Source organism: Corvus moneduloides, chromosome 1 (genome assembly GCF_009650955.1).
Source record: "Corvus moneduloides isolate bCorMon1 chromosome 1, bCorMon1.pri, whole genome shotgun sequence".
NCBI lineage: Eukaryota > Metazoa > Chordata > Aves > Passeriformes > Corvidae > Corvus > Corvus moneduloides.
In genome coordinates this window covers 22359029-22378255 of record NC_045476.1, presented here as the reverse complement: position 1 = coordinate 22378255, position 19227 = coordinate 22359029, and the positions used below count along the sequence as shown (strand labels likewise).

Sequence of the window (19227 nt, the reverse complement as noted above, 5' to 3'; positions counted from 1 at the left end):
ACTGAGCACCCTACAAAGATACATTGACAAAAACATATGCATTTCTAGCAATATTGGCAATCGACCAAAGTAGAGCAATAAGAGAAGCAATCAGCTCCCAAAAAGAACTTTAATGGTTTTAATGACACATAATATTTGTGTGCTGGGGACTATTGGGAAATCTTTCCATAACTGACTGTTTTAGAGACAAAGGCAGCAAATACAGTTTTAATTGGAAAAGTCCGCCAGTTTAAAAAAGAGTTCCAACAAACCTCCTAATAATTTCTGGCTGGTTGTTGGGTCAAGCAATACCATCAAGGCCATTTGCAGTGTTGCTCTGATGATTATAATTACATTAATAGTTTAGTGAGTGCGTGACTTTATCTTAGTGGCTCCTTCCTTCAGTGCTGACAATTCTGCAAATTATTTACTTGGTGGGGTGGAAGTAGAACAGAATTTTTGCTTCCTATAGAGAAGTGGAAAACTGCATTCTTCTCTGCTATGTTTCCTAAATAAATATCCACAATTTTTTTCAAGGTCAGTGGCAAGTTTTTCACATTCTGTAACAAAGTAGTAAATCTAATTTACTAATTAATTTATTTTCAAGAAAGTGATGAGCAGCAGAAGAATGATGGTCATTTCTTCAAAATTGTGATGGCATCAGATTTGTCTTGCTATACTCTCTGCCTTTGCTTAGCTTCATTGTTAGTCAGGCTATTTGATCTCCTCCCTTTTATGCATATTGGAATTCCTGGAGGAAAATTCATAGCTGGAGTATGTACATCTATTAGAGAAGCTTCTCTTTAGAAGCTGATATATTTGAGAACATGGTATTTTTTTTTTACTGTAGGTTTAATGTTTATGGTTTAATGTTTATGGTTATGGAAGGTCTAAATTATGATTTGTCAGCATAATTAGATATTCATCCATTAAAAGAATTACCTCATTCCATTGTTGTTGCCTTTTTTTTTAAACCAGCTTCTTTGTCCATAATTTTCTCATTGCTATTATAAAGCTTAAGACTGCAACAGTGTATCAGAATAAAATTTGATACACAACAGTGTATCAAATAAAATTTGGGCCACTGTGTTCCTGTACTTCTGACGATGAAGGCATCAAGTGAATGTGAGCTGCCTTTGCATACACTTGATAGCAGTAAAATCACTCACTAAAAAGTATGAACACTTTGAATAGCTGAGTGAACTCTTCCTCTTCATACCTTTCAGAAAATTTAACCATTTTCAGAAAAAATATCCAGATCCACTCCTGCATCTTAGCTTTTCCTCAGTAATCTGCTTGCATGGGACAAATTCATTCATTGAAACAAAGCACTAAGAAACAAAGACGTTTTCTTGCTGTGTTCATCCTGAATCAAGCACATGTTGATTTTAGGTAAAAAAGTTGTATGCTAATGCTATAAAAATATCCATACAACAAGTTGGCAACAACAATCATCTCCCCTCCCACAACTGTTTTCACCGTTATTATATTTCATTTAAAAAAGTAAATGGTATTTTACTTTTTACTTTTATGAAGGAAAAAGCCCTTGAAAAAATAAAGAAAATAATATTATACATACAACGTGTTTGAAAAAAGAGAGTTATAAAAAATTGAGATGTAATAAAGGATCTTTTTTTGACAGAAGCAGATGTCTAGATAAAATGTCCGTTTGAATAACTAAACTAGAAAAATTAATTTCTGCAATTCCAAGTATAGCACTATGTTAGTAAAAGTTTAAGGGGATGAATTAAGACTTTATTTTAAAAATCATTATATACCTGTGAAAATCCTAGTAATAATAATAAGTGTACTCAGGAAAGCCTTAAAAATCTGAAATCACCTGCATTATATCTATGATCACCTAGTTATGTATATTATGCCTGAAATAGAGACAATTATATAAGCCATACTTCAGGCAATTAAGCTCTACAACCACCACTGGTAGTCAAAGCAGGTGGGCAGACCCATTTAAAACCAGTTATCCCTTCTGCTTGCATGAATATTATGAGTTTTAAGTGTTGAGTTAAAACTTGTTCACACTGTGAATGAAACCACTCTTCAGTAAATGAAATGAAACATTAGCTATTTCATGTTACCAGCTAAACCAAAAACCATAATCTAAAGTGCTGGTACTCAGCACTACCCCAAACTCAGACAAACTAAATTACACATACACCAGCAAGGCAGCTGGCTGTCCCTTGCTTGATGGATGACCCTATTTAGAGTAATGCATCCAGCTCTCGGGCCCCCAGGATGAGAAGGGTGTGGATCTGTTACATCAAGTCCAGAGGAGGGGCACAAAGACAATCAGAGATGGAGCTCCTCTGCTGTAGAGAGAGGCTGGGAGAGTTCATGGGATTCAGCTGGAGGGGAGCCCTTAGACCAGCCTTGCTGTACCTAAAGGGGGCGTAGAAAAATGCTGGAGAGGGAGTTTATGTGAAAGCCTGTAGTGATAGGACAAAAGGGAATGGCTTTAAATGCAAGAAAGCAAGTTTAGATTAGGTATTACAAAGAAATTTTTGGTGTTAGGGATGCCCCATTTCTTTAAGGGTTGGATGGGGCTTTGGGCAGTCCGGTCCAATGGAGTGTTTCCCTGCCCACAGAAGGGGGATTGGAACTAGATGATCTTTAAGGTCCTTTCCAAACCAAACCATTCTATGATTCTGTGAATGTTTCTGTATCTGAGTGAAAGAGGAGAAAAACTGTGGATATGACAGTGTAAATCAAAACCACAGTCAGAACAAATAGATTAGGAATAAACTGGGAAAACAGACCTGAGAGAAACTTGTAGAAAGGTTTTAAATGAAGTCCTGGATGTAGGAGTATTACATGGGGTGTTAACAACCCTTCCTTCTGTACATGTGGTATATTCAGAGACTAGAGGTTTCTTATTTTTTAAAAAATATGAAGGAATGGATCAAAAATTATGGTTATAAATACCATATTAGTGTCATTTTTTGGGCCCCATAAAGCAACCCATCAGATTTTATTTGATTTACCTTATAAATCTTATTTGAAAGGTCTGATATTAAGAAGCAGAGCTAAGACAAATATAAAAAAAAGCCAAAAAACCCCCCAGACACATGATGTTGCGCTGCCTAATCCATAATGATTTTATAATATTTCAGGAAACACTGCTCTCTGACAACATTTTCATTTTTGCCTTTCAATTTCTATCTGTGTTCTAGATTCATCTGATATTTGCTTGGGTAGAAACCTGAAGATGGTGGTAATGGAATAGTAATTATAAGTATGATGAAAGTGGATTTTTCACAATCTTAAGGACTATTAACCATCTTCATTTATCTAATAAAAAACTCATTTATCTTAAGAATTTCAATCTGAAAACATTATCAGTTGTTGTAACAAAAAGCTTTGTAGACTGGTGGGAGAAATTTCAGACTCATGTTCCTGCCATAGTTACACATCTATATTTGCATATAAGAAGAAAACAACTGTGACAAAGAAAAGGGTATGATATAATTTATATAGACTTAGATGAAAATATTGGAATTGAATGCCTGAAAGAGAAAGACGAACAGAGGCAGAAAAATCAGAAAGATGAAGCATTTATTATCCCAGTTAAATACTGTATTAAGGAACTATGGGTTGATGCTCCCTATGACAAAAGCCGGTTTAGGCTTTGCAACCAGTGTCAGAAATATGTTCTGGCTTCACAAGGCCGTTAAGCATAGGAATTCACTATTACTGCGTCCCCTACGGCTCTGTGGCTCACACGCATGAACGCACAGACGCAGGGATGGCTTCAGTAATATTGAGCCGACGGCAAGGAGTTGAGAAGGGTCCTTGCTTAGAGTTCCACAGAAAGCAGTTCATTGCTACAACTTGTGAAGGTTTCCAGAGGCAAATGACCCCGAGCACGTGACAGCTCAGGGTAAGTACAGGGCTGTGGCTAACACAGGAGCCAAGCGGGGAAGCTGAACTGGGGTACATTACCGAAACCCAACACGGCATCCTGGGAGAGGCTTCTTTCCCTCACCGTAACCGAAGTCTTTGGCACCAGAGACTGTCTCACCAAGAGCTCTCTCTGTCTCTTGTACCACTGGTCAATCAGCCACCACAATACACTGTAATATTATACTTGTGAATAGTCCTGGTGACTTCCAAAGGTCTTGATTCAAAGCTTTTTGGAATTATTAATAGCATTTCCTTTGGCTGCAGGGCTTTAAAGCCTAAGTATTGACTAAGGAGGTAGAGGATGCTACCCGGGTACTACCATGCGTATTTACTCTGCCTTTTGTCTTTATAGAAAGATAAAATTGAATATATTCTTATAGTCAGATCAACCAGGGTGTAACTTCTTACTCCTGTTTATACTTTCACTTCATTTTTCAGTAAAATAAAGCAAGTTATTTGATATTTAAGACAAATACATCATCTGTATCTGGAGATTAATGATCCTGGGAAAAATTATTATTATAATGTTGGATATATGATTTTGACAATGAAATATGTAATTTTTTAGTACTTATGGAAAGGAAATGAATTTAATATTCTTAAACGCTTAGAAAGGTTAAGAAATGAAATGCAAATGTGTTTCTCTATTAAGCCAGTACATTTCCATCTAAACTGAAGTGAAAAAGCCAGTTTAGTGGGATCTCTTCAGATTCACACAATACATAATATGAAAAACAGCATTCCCAGCACATTTATTCTTTCTTTTCCAGTTCATTTACTTTTCATCTATAAGCCTATTTGGAGCTTCTATTACACAGTGAATGATTTTCCAATTTATGCAACATCCACTGACATTTTACTTACTGTCAGTAATTAAAAGAACACTTTTGTCTTTAAAGTTAATTTTTATCATCATAATTATGGTTATGTCTTAATCCTGCTTAATTTTATCGGCGTTTTAGTTCTGTGGATGGGATAGGAGTTTGTTCAGCCTTCTTGGCATTACACTGGGACAGAAATGGAAGACCTTCATTTACTAAAAGATTGATAGAAAGTTTCTTTAACTGTGTGTACTTCATCCACATCTGTTTTGATCAGAAAGCCTGTCCAAGTGGTAGGACTTGTTCCCCTAGCAGCCTTAACTTTGAATAAAGTTTGCATTCAGGAGCAAATCTGGGAATCTAAGAGATGCCATTGTTAGTCCATGTGAGCATGCATGGACACAATTGCTGGTAAACACCTGCTCTGTCCTCCATGAACCTCATGTCTGCCAAGTCTTGCCTCCTGAGCATAACTTTTCTGTACTTGCATATATTGGGTATTCCTGTTGATAGCCCTGTTTATATTCTAAGTAGCACAGGAGCTGTTGCCATGGGTTATGTACTTTTTTTTTCATGTTTTCCATTGCATTCTCTTTTTTTTTGGTGTTCTGGTACCAGACCTGGACAAAAATGTGGAGTAAGTATAGGCTTTAAAGTGGCTGCTTTCCTCTGCAAAGCTGAAAATCATGGAGGCTCCCTTCATTTCCAATGTATGAAAAAGGAATATTGCACTTCCTTTGCCACTGTCTTTCATACAAATTTAAGAAAACAAGAATAAAGAATTGGTTTTTTCTAGAAGAGGCAGCTGTGCCACAGTCCACTGGCCCTGTTTTTCTACCTCCCATCCCCAGTGGGATTTAAGTTTAGGATAGTCCAGCTCAACAAAAATCCCAATTATTTTTTCAAAAGTGAGCCAAATCAAAGATCAACTAGTGTTGTGGTGCTAGCAGACTCTTTGGATAAATGCCCATTTCTCTCATTTTGGAGATGTGTATACTTCGGTGGGGGTGACAGATTTGTTTTCATTTTGCTGCACAGTGCTTTCATTCTGTAAGCGCTTTTAGCTGTGAGTGACTGTGGGAGGCATGTAACAGTATTATTTAAAATTTCAGAAAGCAATTCTGCTAACAAATTAAATTAACTGCAGATTGTTGCACTGAGAATTCTGACATTGTGCCCTTTAGTGGTGGAACTGCTAGCAGGGATGTGTTTCCTAAGTAACTACTTATAATTTACTTGTTTGGACATTTGTATGGAACTTAGATGTAGCAACTCTTACCCCATCTGTCTTGTACATTCTGGCACATTTCTGACCTGTTCTATTTTTTGTTTCATGAGATTTTGTTCTAAGGCTGACTTTCCAGTCTTAGCATTATTTTTCTGTGACTTTCCAGTTTTAGCTTTATTTTCTGTTGCACTTTGATTTTTAAAATCCCCTTTCTCTTTATTTGATAAATCATTTCCACTCTTGTATCATTGAGTGTCTGCCAGAAATGTGGCCACTTGTCATGAGAAATACACTCTCATTTGTGCTTAATTAAATAAAAAAAAGTCATTACTCAAATGGGCATTAATAATGTCTTTCCAAGACTCTTAAAGATGCATCTAAACTTTAATAAATCCCATCTTTATGATAACATTAGGAGGACAGAGTTTAAGACAAAAGAAGATTTTTCTGATCATCTGGTCTGACTGTCCACAACAATTTAAACCAGCAGTTGTCCATCAGTAGTACATATAATTATGTTCCTATAGCATATGGGAATATTAAAGATTGCAGTTTCCTAAGTCGCAAGTTAGGAGTTAGAAACAAAGTTTTCAGCCCTCTTCTCCTAACCAACAAAGTGTATTTTCTCTCAAAAACCCCTGTGTCTATTAAGCTGTGTTTATTTGTTCCATCAAATAAAACTAAATACAAAATTGAACTCTAAACTGGGGTCTGGTTGATGTTGCCAGCAGGTTTTGATCTTGTTTTATTCTCAAGAATTCCAGAGCAAATTTATTTCTACAGCTGTTGATTACACTGTCAGAAGGTAATTTATTACCAGAAAGAAAGAGGAAAGTTTTCACTTAAGTTCCCATCTTCAAAACCTCCTAAGAGTTCATATGTTGGAATGGAAGATATCATACTGTATTTGATGTATACCACCAGTTTTTACCTTCCCTCAAGGTGAATAGTTTTTGCTAATTGGTTTCTATTGTGCTAGAACTTATAATTTCAAAATAAATTCTTAACTATTAACTGAAAACCTAATGTCTTCCTCACCTAGGCTTTTGCTCTGTGATGGTGCTTTGTTCCTGTCACTTCCCTGAACACCTCTGGACAAACACTAACCATTGCCATGATTTCTGCGTTTTCTTTAGAAAGACTTTGCCCCTATGATGTCACAGGAAAAAAGACAATGAGAAAAAATTTGTTTCCTGCTTGTCATAACCACTCTTTTCCAGTCTAATAATGCTTAGAGCACACATTTCACAGTGTGTTGTATGGAAGGAGATAGTAGAACACTGGACCTGTGTTGTAGGCAGAGGGTGTTTTCATTGTCTGCCTCCAAACTGTCTTTCTTGGCTTTGGTAGGTATTATTCGCCCAGCGAGGTCTAGTTTTCCTCTGGGGAAGGGTTATATCACAGACAGTGTAGTTCTCTTGTCAGTAATCCATTTTCAAGAGGGTTTGAGTGCAAGGGACAACGTAACAAATCTGTCAATACTTCCTCCCCCTGCATCCAGCCAGCTTCAGGACCTGCCTGTTGCCAGACACTCATTCTCTTCTCCTGCTGATCATTCTGCTTTAGGTTTTGAGTTGACCTCTGCTTTGGAGCTATTTATTCAAAACTTCTTGCTGTTTCAATTAGAAGGAAAGTCCCTAATTTTTCATGAGTCATTGGCTGACGTGACTATGTATTTTCCATCCAGGCATGCTGCAGATATGCACTGGTAGGTTTGTACCACAAACTTGTATTCTTTGTACCACAAACTTCTGCTTTCTCGGTACACATCTTCAGCCATTGCTGTGAACATTTCCTCTGTGCCACCAGGGCTGAAATTCATTAGTATCTGTCAGGTGGTGTTTGCTTGTCTCCCATGGAAAGAGTCAGCAATGTCAAAGCTGTCCATGTTGTATGTCACAGGAATTACTATAGCAAGAACTGGCACCTTGCTGGCAGCAGCCTCAGCAGAAGAACAAAGGAGCTGAAGAGCAACAAAGTCTGAAGTAAGCTGACAAAAATCTAAAGGAGCTCTGACATTTTAAATATCTTGAGAATCTGTTTCAGGGACATTGCTAACTTCTAGCTCACATGTGTGAAGTGACAGTAGGTAAGGTGAATACTCACCATTGTACTTGGTATATTCTGTTTAATTGGACAGGTGATGATACTTTTTCTGTTTGTTAGCAGAAAACTTCTGCTATTAAAACTTAATTTTAAGGTAAGCTTGTCTAGGTACACATGTACAGAGCAATCTCAATTTACTAATAATTTCGTCTCAAATTTTCAGGGTTTTTTTCTATGATCTTGTCAGAATTTTTTTTTAATGAATTTCCATTAATAATCTTACAAGAATATTGAAGATGGGCTCGAGTGTATAGTCTGTATTTACCAGAGATCCAGAAAATAATTAACTGCTTGTTATAAAGTAGTTTCTGTCTGCTTGTGAAACATTACACTGGGCTTCTACCTCCTCCACAACTGTAAATTTACCCGATATTAAGTTATGCAACTATTCTTTGATAAGTTACTTCATTTATACATTATTAATGCTAAAAATGTAATTTTCTTACAGTAATGGATATCCAGTCATTTATTTATTGTCTTGAGAATTTTCTTTCCAAAATAGAATAGTAATAGGCGGTAAATCAATTAATATACATTTACCAATCTCTGAAGATTAACTGTTTAGGGTAGAGCTCTGACTACCTGCAATTACTGGTTGGTTTCTAACTTTTTGTCCTCTGAAGGTTATGCTCAAATTGCTTCAGTATGATCTGAAGTCCTCAGATATCCTTCACTGCAGCCAGTGAGGCTTTTGACCTTATAAAGACAAGCAGAAAGCTCATTAATCAATAGGCTTTTACTGGGAATAGGAACCCAGTGATACCCAGTGAGTCTCAGTGATAGGTACTGCATCTTGAAGGTTTTGAAACTGTAGATCTGAAATTATGTGTCACCGGTGGAAAGCATAACTCACTTTTTATTGAAAGAGCTCACAGAATAGGTCCAGATGACATATATGGCATGATCAAGGATAAAAAAGCCAAATATTAAATTGTTTTCCATCCTTTTTCATAGCCCACTATATAAGATATTCGATATAGAGTCACAGGCTGTAGCCTTCATGTCAATGTGACAGCATAGATCTCAGAGCTCATCAAGGCTTGTCTTGCCCTGTTTGAGCTTGTTTAAACAGTTTTATACAGGCCAATTCATTGTAGTCCCATTTTAGCATGAACTCTGTGATAATTGCTCTGCAGCAAATGTCTGAAAAATGTATACATTCCCTGAACAAACAACAGTCATTTACTTTAGCTGAGGATGAGGGAGGCATTGAATAACTCTCATACTTCACTTGGGAACCAAGGACAAGGAAGAAAGCTCCTAAGAGAAAGTGTGATAAATTGGACCCAAATGCATCCTAGACCAAAGATGAAGACTGTCTGAATTATACCCCTAAAAGACCATAGTTGCCCTTCTGGTGCAGACTTCAGGTTGTTGATGACTTGACTCAATACTTCCCTATTCTTTTTGAGGGAGATTGAAGTTGCTGATGTTAAGACCCAGAGGACCAGTGTAGAGATGAACACAACAGGAAGAAAATAATTAGACACTTGGAATGTCATGTACATCAACTTAATTAATGAGGATTTTCTTAGATAACTTGGACAATTAGAAATTTTGCTGTTTAAAATTCTTAGGTCTACACTTATGTGTTTCCCTATTACTGAAAATTTTGAGTGTAACAGTTTTATATATTTAAGATTTAAGTTATTTGATACTGAAATACAGCCATGGGAGTTGGTGAAACAATTCTGCCTCTTTTTAGTGTGGTGGACATCTAAGCATTTATCCTTTGGGGCAAACTTTTGGCCTAACTTAGACATTCTCAAGACTCAAGTTTTTGTTGTTTTGATAATATTCAGCTAAAAATCTTCATTAGAATTGTTTATTTGAGCTGCTGCTTATATATTTGAAAAAAATACAGATGGGAATTTGTTCACTCAGGTGAGTTGTCTTTTTGATGTGGTAAATACCTAGCTCACAGCAGCTGTCTAGAATTTTAAATTGGTAAGGAAAAGCAATAAATTTTATTGCCATACTTGAAATAACCTGTCATTATCTATAAACACCACATTCATTTTAAACTTTGTAATTCAACAAAAGCATTCAATAAGTCTGATAAGGACTGAACACTATTGCTGCTGATGGTAGGTGATACCTAAACTGTGAAAAACAGCAACCATGTAAACTTTGAAAACAAGTGCTGGGTGATTCAAAATCTCAATCACAACTTTGCCAGCTGCAGTCTGCAAATGTGTGATGCATTTCATGGAGGAGGGGATAAAATGAGAAAATATTTCTTTTTATCTCTAATTTTGATACACTCAACTGCATTCAAAGCAACTCTGGAAGAATCTTTGCTTGCTGCAGGAGGACAGCCCCCATGGTGGTGGACCCACATCATGGCAGCTTCTCTGGCATTGGTACTCCAAGACTACAAGCTTTTTCGAGGAAACAAAATCTATCAAGTTTCTAGGAAGCTTGTAGATAAAACCATTCTGCTTTTTTTTCCTAAGAGAGCAGCTGAAAACTCGTCACTTTAATGCAGGTGTAAGGAATCCTGTAGGGATAAGTAGCAGTCTGGGTAGGAACTGTAGAGGAAGAATAGGAAATTGGGAAGATTTAGATTCTGCATGGTAGACTAAGGTATTTAGGAGTCTGGGGCTCTGAATGGGATTTACTTTTTTGTTTGTTGGTTTGGGTTTTTTTCTGTGATTGGAGAGAATAATGTGTTTACTTCAACTACCAGGGACTTGTCTAGTCTGCCAGCTACACCCCCTTTTCCTAGAAGTGGTCAGGAGGTCTAGGGTTATTTTGTGTGATTGGGAGATGGAAATAGAGGTATGGGGTGTTTCTGATTCATTCCCTGTCTGGGGTGGTTCTAGAAATATCATCTGGAGCAGCTTCAATGTCCCTTTGAGCTATACCTACAGCTGCTGCTTTATGAGAGTTTTTACAGTATTGGAAAAATGTCCATGTCTTAGTGGCAGCTGGCTTAGGAAGGACATAAGAAGGTTTGTTTGTTTGTATGTTCTGTTTGTTCATTTCTTTGCTTATCCCATTGATCTATCACTGTAAACAAAGTCACCCAAAGTACAAAGCAACATTAACAAGTTGTTAAAACCTGCAAGGAATGTGCTAACATTTTGGTGATCTATGAGAATGTACTACATTTCACATTAACTTGATAATGCATCTAGACTCCAATTCATATTCATTTATCTTAGATTTAAGGATTAAATGGATCTCTAGATCTAAATAATTTTTTTTTTTTTTGGTAATGATAGAATGAAAGATAGTCAAGAAATTAATAACAGTGATAGAATATTTCCTACAGCTCCTTGAAGTGTGAAACTGCTCTAAGTAACACATAGCTCCAATTGAAAAGTGATTACTCTAAATGGAATTTTTAATATGTCTGGGTTAATTTAAGAAGTATAACTAGGCATTTTAGACTTAGGATAGAGCTGTTTTATTGAGGCAGCACAGAGTTATCCTCTGACTCTTTTCTTTTTTTTTTTTCCAAGTGAAGCATGTACTCTGAAGTTTTACACAATTTCATTGTAAGTGCTAAGCTACTACAATTAATATCCATAGTGCTTTAATTCCTAGGACTTTTCCCAAAGCATGTGCCTTCATTGCATAAAGTTGAACATAGTATTAATTGCACTGAAAGTATGTTTCAAAGGTGCTAGTCTCTGTTCAGGATGTCATCCTTTCATCTAATATCTCTGAAAATCAGAGATGACAAATATCCCTCTCTTAGTGGAATATTATTTCTTTGGATATCAAGAAATTGCTATTATATTGAAGGTTGACTTACAATTGATGGAGAAACGTTACTCAGGATCATTAGTTTCTACTTAGTCTTATTTATCAGGGGGGATCAGAGAAATTGAGAATTTTTCAGACCACTTATTTGTTTATGGATGAGGAAATTGAGATAAAGGGGAGTTTTGACCAAGAAAGATTTGTAATAACATACCTCCTGTCTCTTTTTCAGGAATAATTTCTAGAAATATGTAGAGCGAGCATGACTGCTTGGAAATCCTCAGGAGCAGTGTTGTGCCAGAGATGTCCTAAGGACAAAATCAATAATATGGGAAAACTTGGTAGATAAGGGGTTTTTATTTTTAGTTTGGTTACTAAGGTGTATACTTTGTTGAGACTCTCTCTAGATCTTAGCAGCCTAATTTTCAGCTCTTGGGCATATGGACATGTTTCAGGACTAAAGTTAATATTTCTGGAGACACAAACCTCGGCTGTGCTGATTTAGCTCCAGTTATGGGAGATGAGCCCAGGGATATTTCTTTCTTCCAGATTTCTCCCTGATTGTGCTGTTTTTTCTAACTAATGTTGTGTATGACAGAAGCAGACAGACCATTGGAAGGATTTATTTGCCCTCATTGCATATTTAGAAGTGATACCAAAGGGTAAGTTTATTTTACTGTTAAAAAACATCAGGCATCTCTAAAGTTGTTTCACTCAGAGATAGACCTCTTTGGGTGGTTTGTCCTGAGGAGGTGTTTATCTGTCTGTGCTACCTCTAATGTCTTTGGTTGCTGTCCCAGTCTCTGGCAGCCAAGGTTCGGATAGATGAGTTGAGATGGATAATTTAATTTATAACTGTTTCATTTGGTTCAGGTTTAGTTTTTATAATATGGTTTTTCACCACACTTTGAAAGAAAATTAGATCTGTTTATGTTCCTTAGGAGGAAAGGAAGGCCAGCTCTTTTTCCAAGAGTTGCTAAGCATGCTTAGCACGTTAACATTTTGGTTCTAATGAGGGCTGCATTATTGAAAGAAATGTTCCAACAATCCCTGCACCCGGAGTGACCTGAAGCAGAGGAACCACAGAGAGTGTGAAATGGACACCCTTGCATGAGACTAGAGCAGAGAACGGACTCTGGGAGCACTCCTTGGCCACCGATGGGTGTTTCTTCCCAGGACTAGTCTGGGGCTAGTTTAAGTTAAACACCTTCTGAAACATCCTTAGCCATGTTGTGTAATAGTTCATACCACATAATGCCTCAGGTCCTCTGCCTCATGGGTTTCACTCTCCTGTGAGACAGTGCTACTTGCTGTAGGTCCCTTGCAGGGACCAGGGAGCTGCTTATAGGAGAGAACAGACCAAAATTCTTGGTAGAATGATGTGATAGAGGAAAGACAGTGTGGGAGCAGTACATGCTGAAACCCGTTGGAAGTCTTTCGTCTGCAAAGCAAATGCTGAGAAAATCTTTATTCCATTCTTATTTCCCTGAAGAAGCGCATATAGGCAGGAGGTAGAAAAGCTTCTGCATGATCAGAGTTTATGCCAATTAATAGTTTTGCCTTCTAATAGGATATTATTTTATGGACTAGAAGCACTTCTGGAAATTTTTCCCCTCTTCTTACTTTGCGGTTTACAGAAAGAAGGGCAGTTCTTGACAGTTCAGAATTGAAGTAGTTTTTTTCTTCAAACTCTAGGTGCAGAGACAATTTGTAGTACGTGGTATACACAGGGATTTTAGTATCTCCCACTAAATATTTTCTCTACTTTCTCTTTATCAGCACATGTGGTCTCCTCTTGAAATTTATATGGTCTGTCATTACAAAGATGGAAAATATGCTACCAAATTGTTTCCTGAAGTGTAATCTTTTTTCAGACTGTAATGATCTAGGACTTTGACCTGATTATATCTAGTTCATCACACCTTTTCCTAATATTATGGAATGTTTTCCTTTACTAGTTGTAACTATAGTGCTCATGCTGTGCACTGATCAATGCATTGTTTGGTTTTAACCTCTCAATTGATTTTACTAATTTCTTTTAGCAGAGATGAGTAATAAGAACAGTTACCCACAACCCTTTTTAGTCCAATATATTAATATCCTATTCCTTTTTCAAGATAACTATTGCATTAGCACCACTTAACTGGAAGCAGATGCCATGCAATTATTACCTGTCACATCAAAAGAAAGAATTCTGTCAATTCTTGTTAAAAATGGATCACTTTGGGGTAACTGTGATTGCTTGACTTTCTGCTACTGTACAGAAGTCTTTCAGTTACAGTTTGACAGTTTAAAATTAGAATGGTCATATGATAATATGAATATGATATTTTTGGGAAGGGGCTCTCAGATTTAAGTCTTGTCTAAATATTTGGGAATTATTTCAAAAATACAGTTTTGGTGGTTTTATTAACAAGTGGCTAAAATTGTTCTTCCATAAAAAATTTGTGAGGATTTTATTAAAACTAATGATGTTTTAAACTCTAACTAATAAAACTCTAACTAATAAAACTCTATATTAGAAGAAAAGGAGATAAATGTTAAAGATTTATACACTGGCACAGTACTGCTCCCCAGTCTGACCACATTAAAAAAAAAAAAAAGATTATAAGTTTGCCATTAAAAAGTTATGTTAAACTTAATGAAATTTTGATTACTCTGAAAGGGTGACTTTGTTCTACTCTATAAAACTTTTCCCTGAAAGAAAGTATTTGAAGCAAAATTTGAACATGTTCTCCGATGGTGAATCTCTTAGCCAGTTTTTTAGATCTTTCCTCTGTTTCATTGTTAATAATTGGCTCTACAAAAAACTAAAGCAGAATTCCTAACTGCAATCTATTTTCTGCTTAAGCAAATAACTTTCTGTTCACATGAAAAATGGACTTAAAAATGCAAAATTTTTCTGGCCCTGTTTCAGAGCCTGTTTGGACTTCTTTCTAAGACTTACCTTTTAAAACTCCTAGATTAAATACCTAAAAATTTGTCAACAGATTTACTTAAGTTGAAGGCTGAGTGGGCAATCTTTTTCACTTACATGAAATGTGGTATGTCTTGCCTTAAATGAAATTAATTAGGCTAAGCCAGAAAAATCCAGCTTTGATGTAAATTCAAGCACTTTTCTATTTTAACTTTTTTTTTCCTTTTAAAAACTGCTTGTTTGCTAAAGTAACTTTGAAAATAGACATAGTGTTTTGCTCTGCTTGCTTTCCTTTTAGTCTTCATTTTCTCTGCAATATTTCTCTAGTGCTTTAAAAAATACCCTTTGATTAGTGCCAATCTTCTGCTTTTCTTGACATCCTGCACGTTTTTGGCAGTTTGTACTTTTCATTCTCCATCTCTGACTCCTTTTTGGTTTTCAGGGTGCTTGCTGTGTAGTACTTGAAGTATTTGTCCTTTTGACGTTCCCTGAAAGTCCTTTGCTTCTGAGTCATCTTGTTCCTTTCTAGATGATTCTCCGAGATATAAAAACCTTTGCTCTAATTCCTAGTTGACAAGAGGGCTGAATTGTTGCAATCATCAAGAAACACTTGCCCAAAGAAAGAAGAGTCACTTTTTCTTTGGTTTTGCACTTTCTGTTAGACCTTCACTCAAATACTTTTTCCCTTATTCACTAAAAATCCATGGATTGCACCCTAAATATTCCTGAATATTTAATGTATTTTTCATTTATTTCCACTCATAACAGATTTTATTGTAGCTTTGACTTGTTTGGGCTATGTGAATTTGCTTGTTATGAATGTTTTAGAGCATATGAAACTGTAAATGGATACCAGTTCCTGTAAAAAATTACTCTTTGACTCAGAATACTTGTATACAGATTTATACTACAGGCAGAGCAGTGCAACAGTTGGGAACAATGCAGTGGGAGTTTTAATAAAATGAAAGAAACCTGAAAGACAGGGAAATCCTGTTATTGTGAAGTTTATCAGTGTGAGGGGGAGTTTTAGAATATATAGAGGACAAGGAGAAATAAGATGAAATATTGTATATTGGAAAAAATGAATTGAAAGCAGCTGAGTAGCAGAAATATTTAAGCTTTTACAAAGGTAGTAACATGAAATATATGGCATAGGGTTTTCTGTTTTTTGGTTTTTTTTAATATAAGCTTCTAGTAAAAGCTGTACTTAGAGAATGGAAGAAAACAATTCAATGATATGCATTCTTGAGGAATATATATATCTCTCAATGGACTCTTAATTAATTTAGTCATAGATCTGCTTTTCATCCGGAAGTTTTCCAAACAGCTCTATGGCCTGAGGACAAAGCATTAAAACAAGGTAGAGAAAATGATATCCACAGAAATAATGATGGAAAGGGCGGAGTTGAACCAAATGAGCTGGAAAATATTTTCTAGGCAGAACAGGAACCTTTGTCACAATAAACATGTGCCTGCCTCTGGTGTTGGAGATAATAGGAAGTTACATCAGACCTTGCACTTCTTGCCTTAAGGTGATGTTGGAGTAGTAGTCTTTGTTCCCTGACAAGAGATTTCTCACATTATGAAAATACAGATCTGCAATGCTTTATTCCCTTCCAGGCAGAGGCAGCATGTTTCTCTTCACAGATACTGTGGCACTTGTGCTTTCCAATCAGTATACTTTAGTTACAGAGATATATCCTGTCTTATTTCTGCTCACCAGGTCTAACAGGCAAATCAGAGTTATGCACAGTGGAATGTGCATTCCCCTGACTTGATTTTGTGAATTTGCTGGTGACAAAATCTCCAGACATGTTGGCATCAGTTACTTTTACAAGCAGTCACTTGGGAAATTTTTTTTGTCTCACTATTCCTATTAACGGAGTGCCATGTTTACATGATTGCCAGACTTATTTTGTCTAGTTCTCACCATCATTCGCCTTGGGCTAATATTGTCCTTTACTTTTACAATAATCTTGTCTTTCACCTACTATCTCTCCATCCCCGGGTTTGGGGCATCTAAAGAGTTTAAGGTACTTCATTAAAACAATTTCCCTGATTTCATGTGATTCTAGGTTGATGAAACAAGTTGATTCAATTTTCTCTCACAAGGCTGGCTTTTCTGATTGTCCGGATCTCCCTCCCAAGTCCCTCTCCTCCATTTGAAGATCCTTGAGTCATCAGTCTAAAAGCATGGCCAGAACCAGTATGTTTTGGTGAAACATTGAAACATGGTGAAAGGCATTACTAAAACATTCTCATACAAAGGACTCTGATGCAAAATCAGCTTTGAATTTCTTGACTGTTTTTTACATCTGATGTACAAACTTTTCATACATTTTGTAAGCATTCGTCAACTCCTTCTGAGCAAATAGAGATCTTTATGAATGTTGGTCATTTAGTAATTCTACTTTGTTTTCCTGTTGTTTTCTTTTGTAATATATTTTCAAATCACTAAGCAATAAATCCAATCAGTAAGTTAATGATATACAGTTGACTTGCATAGCATGTGCCAACATTTTTTAGTCATAAAACGTTATAATTCAGTTAAATATTATCCCAAGACACACCAGGTTGAAAGTCACTGCTTTGCAGAAGCCGTATTTCCTGTAACCTTCAGGTTCAAAAAGAGAGATTCTAAAAACATCTCTGAGAGAGATGTGTGTAAACACAGCTTGGTCAAAGGCACTTCATGACCAGTACTAGGCAGTTTCAGTAATTGTTTTCCAAGTGAAGGCTTGGATAATAACCTAGCCCATGAAGAGGCTGATACATGTCTATGTGCTGTGTTTCTTTGCTCCGGTGGATACTCAGTCATCCACAGCAAGTGGATGCCAGTGCTGTAATGGCTCTTCTGCGCCACCTGGAGAAGTCTGCATCTCTACCAGCTGGTGTGGGGACAGTAGTGATGAGAAACAAGGTAAGTCTCATGGGCCTTAGCAGAAGTGTGATACAGTTTGGTAACCGAATGCGACAGCGGAGAGAACTAGGGGAATTTTTTTATGTTAAAAAATGTTTGAGAATTCTTTTTTTACCCTCTTCATTTCATTTTTTAAGAAAAGTTTTTCCAGCTTCAGTTTGATTTTTCCTGCTCTTTTTTATTTCAACATTTGTGAAGTGCAAGGCTCTAAGAAATCTTCAAATGGATATTATTTGGCAAAGCAAGTGTTTCCTCATCCAAATTCAGTGCAGATCAGGCAAGTAATACATTTTTCTTTAATTTGTGGTAAAATTGTTTGATAGAATTCAGTTTTAATCCAAAATTCCTAGACCAAGGTATAAGCTACAACAGCGCTGCTTTTTTTTTTTTTTTTTTTTTTGCCTAGACAAGGCTGGAAATTTTCTTGAATTTGTGAGCTGATTATCCTGGCTTTGTGACATTAATTTGTTATAAATACTATTGGTGCTGTTTCCTGTAAGGAATTGATCTAAGTGGTGAGAGTGAATTTTAACTGCTATTGTCTGAGAAAATTTGCATCAGAACTCTAGTATTTCCAGAATACTGTACTATGGAATGGTGCTGCAAATAATTTAATGTCAGGTTTTTAAGCTCAGCTGGAGATGAAACACCACAGTCACTTGCTCATGCTGGAATGTAAAGGAGATTTGAAGTATAATTTGTGTGTTGAGATTAGAAGGGTTTGAAAATTGAAAATAAAAATAAAGTAAAATACAATAATGGTAAGGGTAATAATGATAAATCAAAATATTAATAAAAAGGAAAAAAATGCAAGTGATGCACAATACAATTGCTCACCACTCCCCCCAGTTTATACATTGGCCATGACCTTTCCCAGCTATATTCCCCCAAAGCTTTGGTGGTTTTCTTTTATTTTTTTCACAGAATTACAGAATATTCTGAGTTGGAAGGGACCCAAAAGAATCATTGGGTCCAACTCTTAAGTGCATGGCCCATATGCAGGCCATACCTACAGCCTTGGTATTATTCGCACCAGGCTCTGATCAACTGCGCTAACCCTGCGAACCTCACTGGCAGAGCATGAGACAAAGGGACAAAATAAGTCCTTGCCATAGGATATATATGACTTAGCAGAAACCCAAAACATCAGTGTGTTATCAACAACACTGTCATTCCAAATCCAAAGCAGCACTGTAACAGCTACTGAGAAGAAATTAACTCTACCCTAGCTGAAACCAGGACAGACGCATAAGATTATCCTTCTCCTTGAGGATTTCTTGTTCTGAATGCAAAGAAGAGCTTGTATTTATCAAAAATTTTAATTCTAACTAAAAATCTTATCTAAGTTCTTCTACTCACTATGCAACAAAGGAAGCTACCACCTTTGTTGGGATTTTAAATTTCACTTTAAATATAAAAGAGATGGTCTTTAGATGAGCCTGTGTCTTTCTGTCCACACTGAAAACTGCTAATTAAAACTGATAGCAATCACTGAATTCAGCTGAAATCTGTGAGAAAGAGCAGTGACTTAAATCTAGGTTCTTCAAATTACAGTTGTGTGTCCAGCTATGTAAAGTTTTTCTTTCTCTGATAAGACTCCCTGTTTTATCCAAAGAGGATGCAGAGA

The 19227-nt window shown here is 36.4% G+C and overlaps 1 protein-coding gene across 1 annotated transcript in view; it reads left to right on the top strand.

Moving 5' to 3' along the window:
• Positions 1-17437: 17437 nt before the first annotated feature.
• Positions 17438-19227, top strand: part of MALRD1 (MAM and LDL receptor class A domain containing 1) — a 240940-nt gene continuing 239150 nt past the window's right edge. Inside the window, exon 1 of the mRNA XM_032092895.1 lies at positions 17438-17600. Coding sequence (XP_031948786.1) covers positions 17438-17600 — 163 coding nt within the window. The remainder of the gene's footprint in view (positions 17601-19227) is intronic.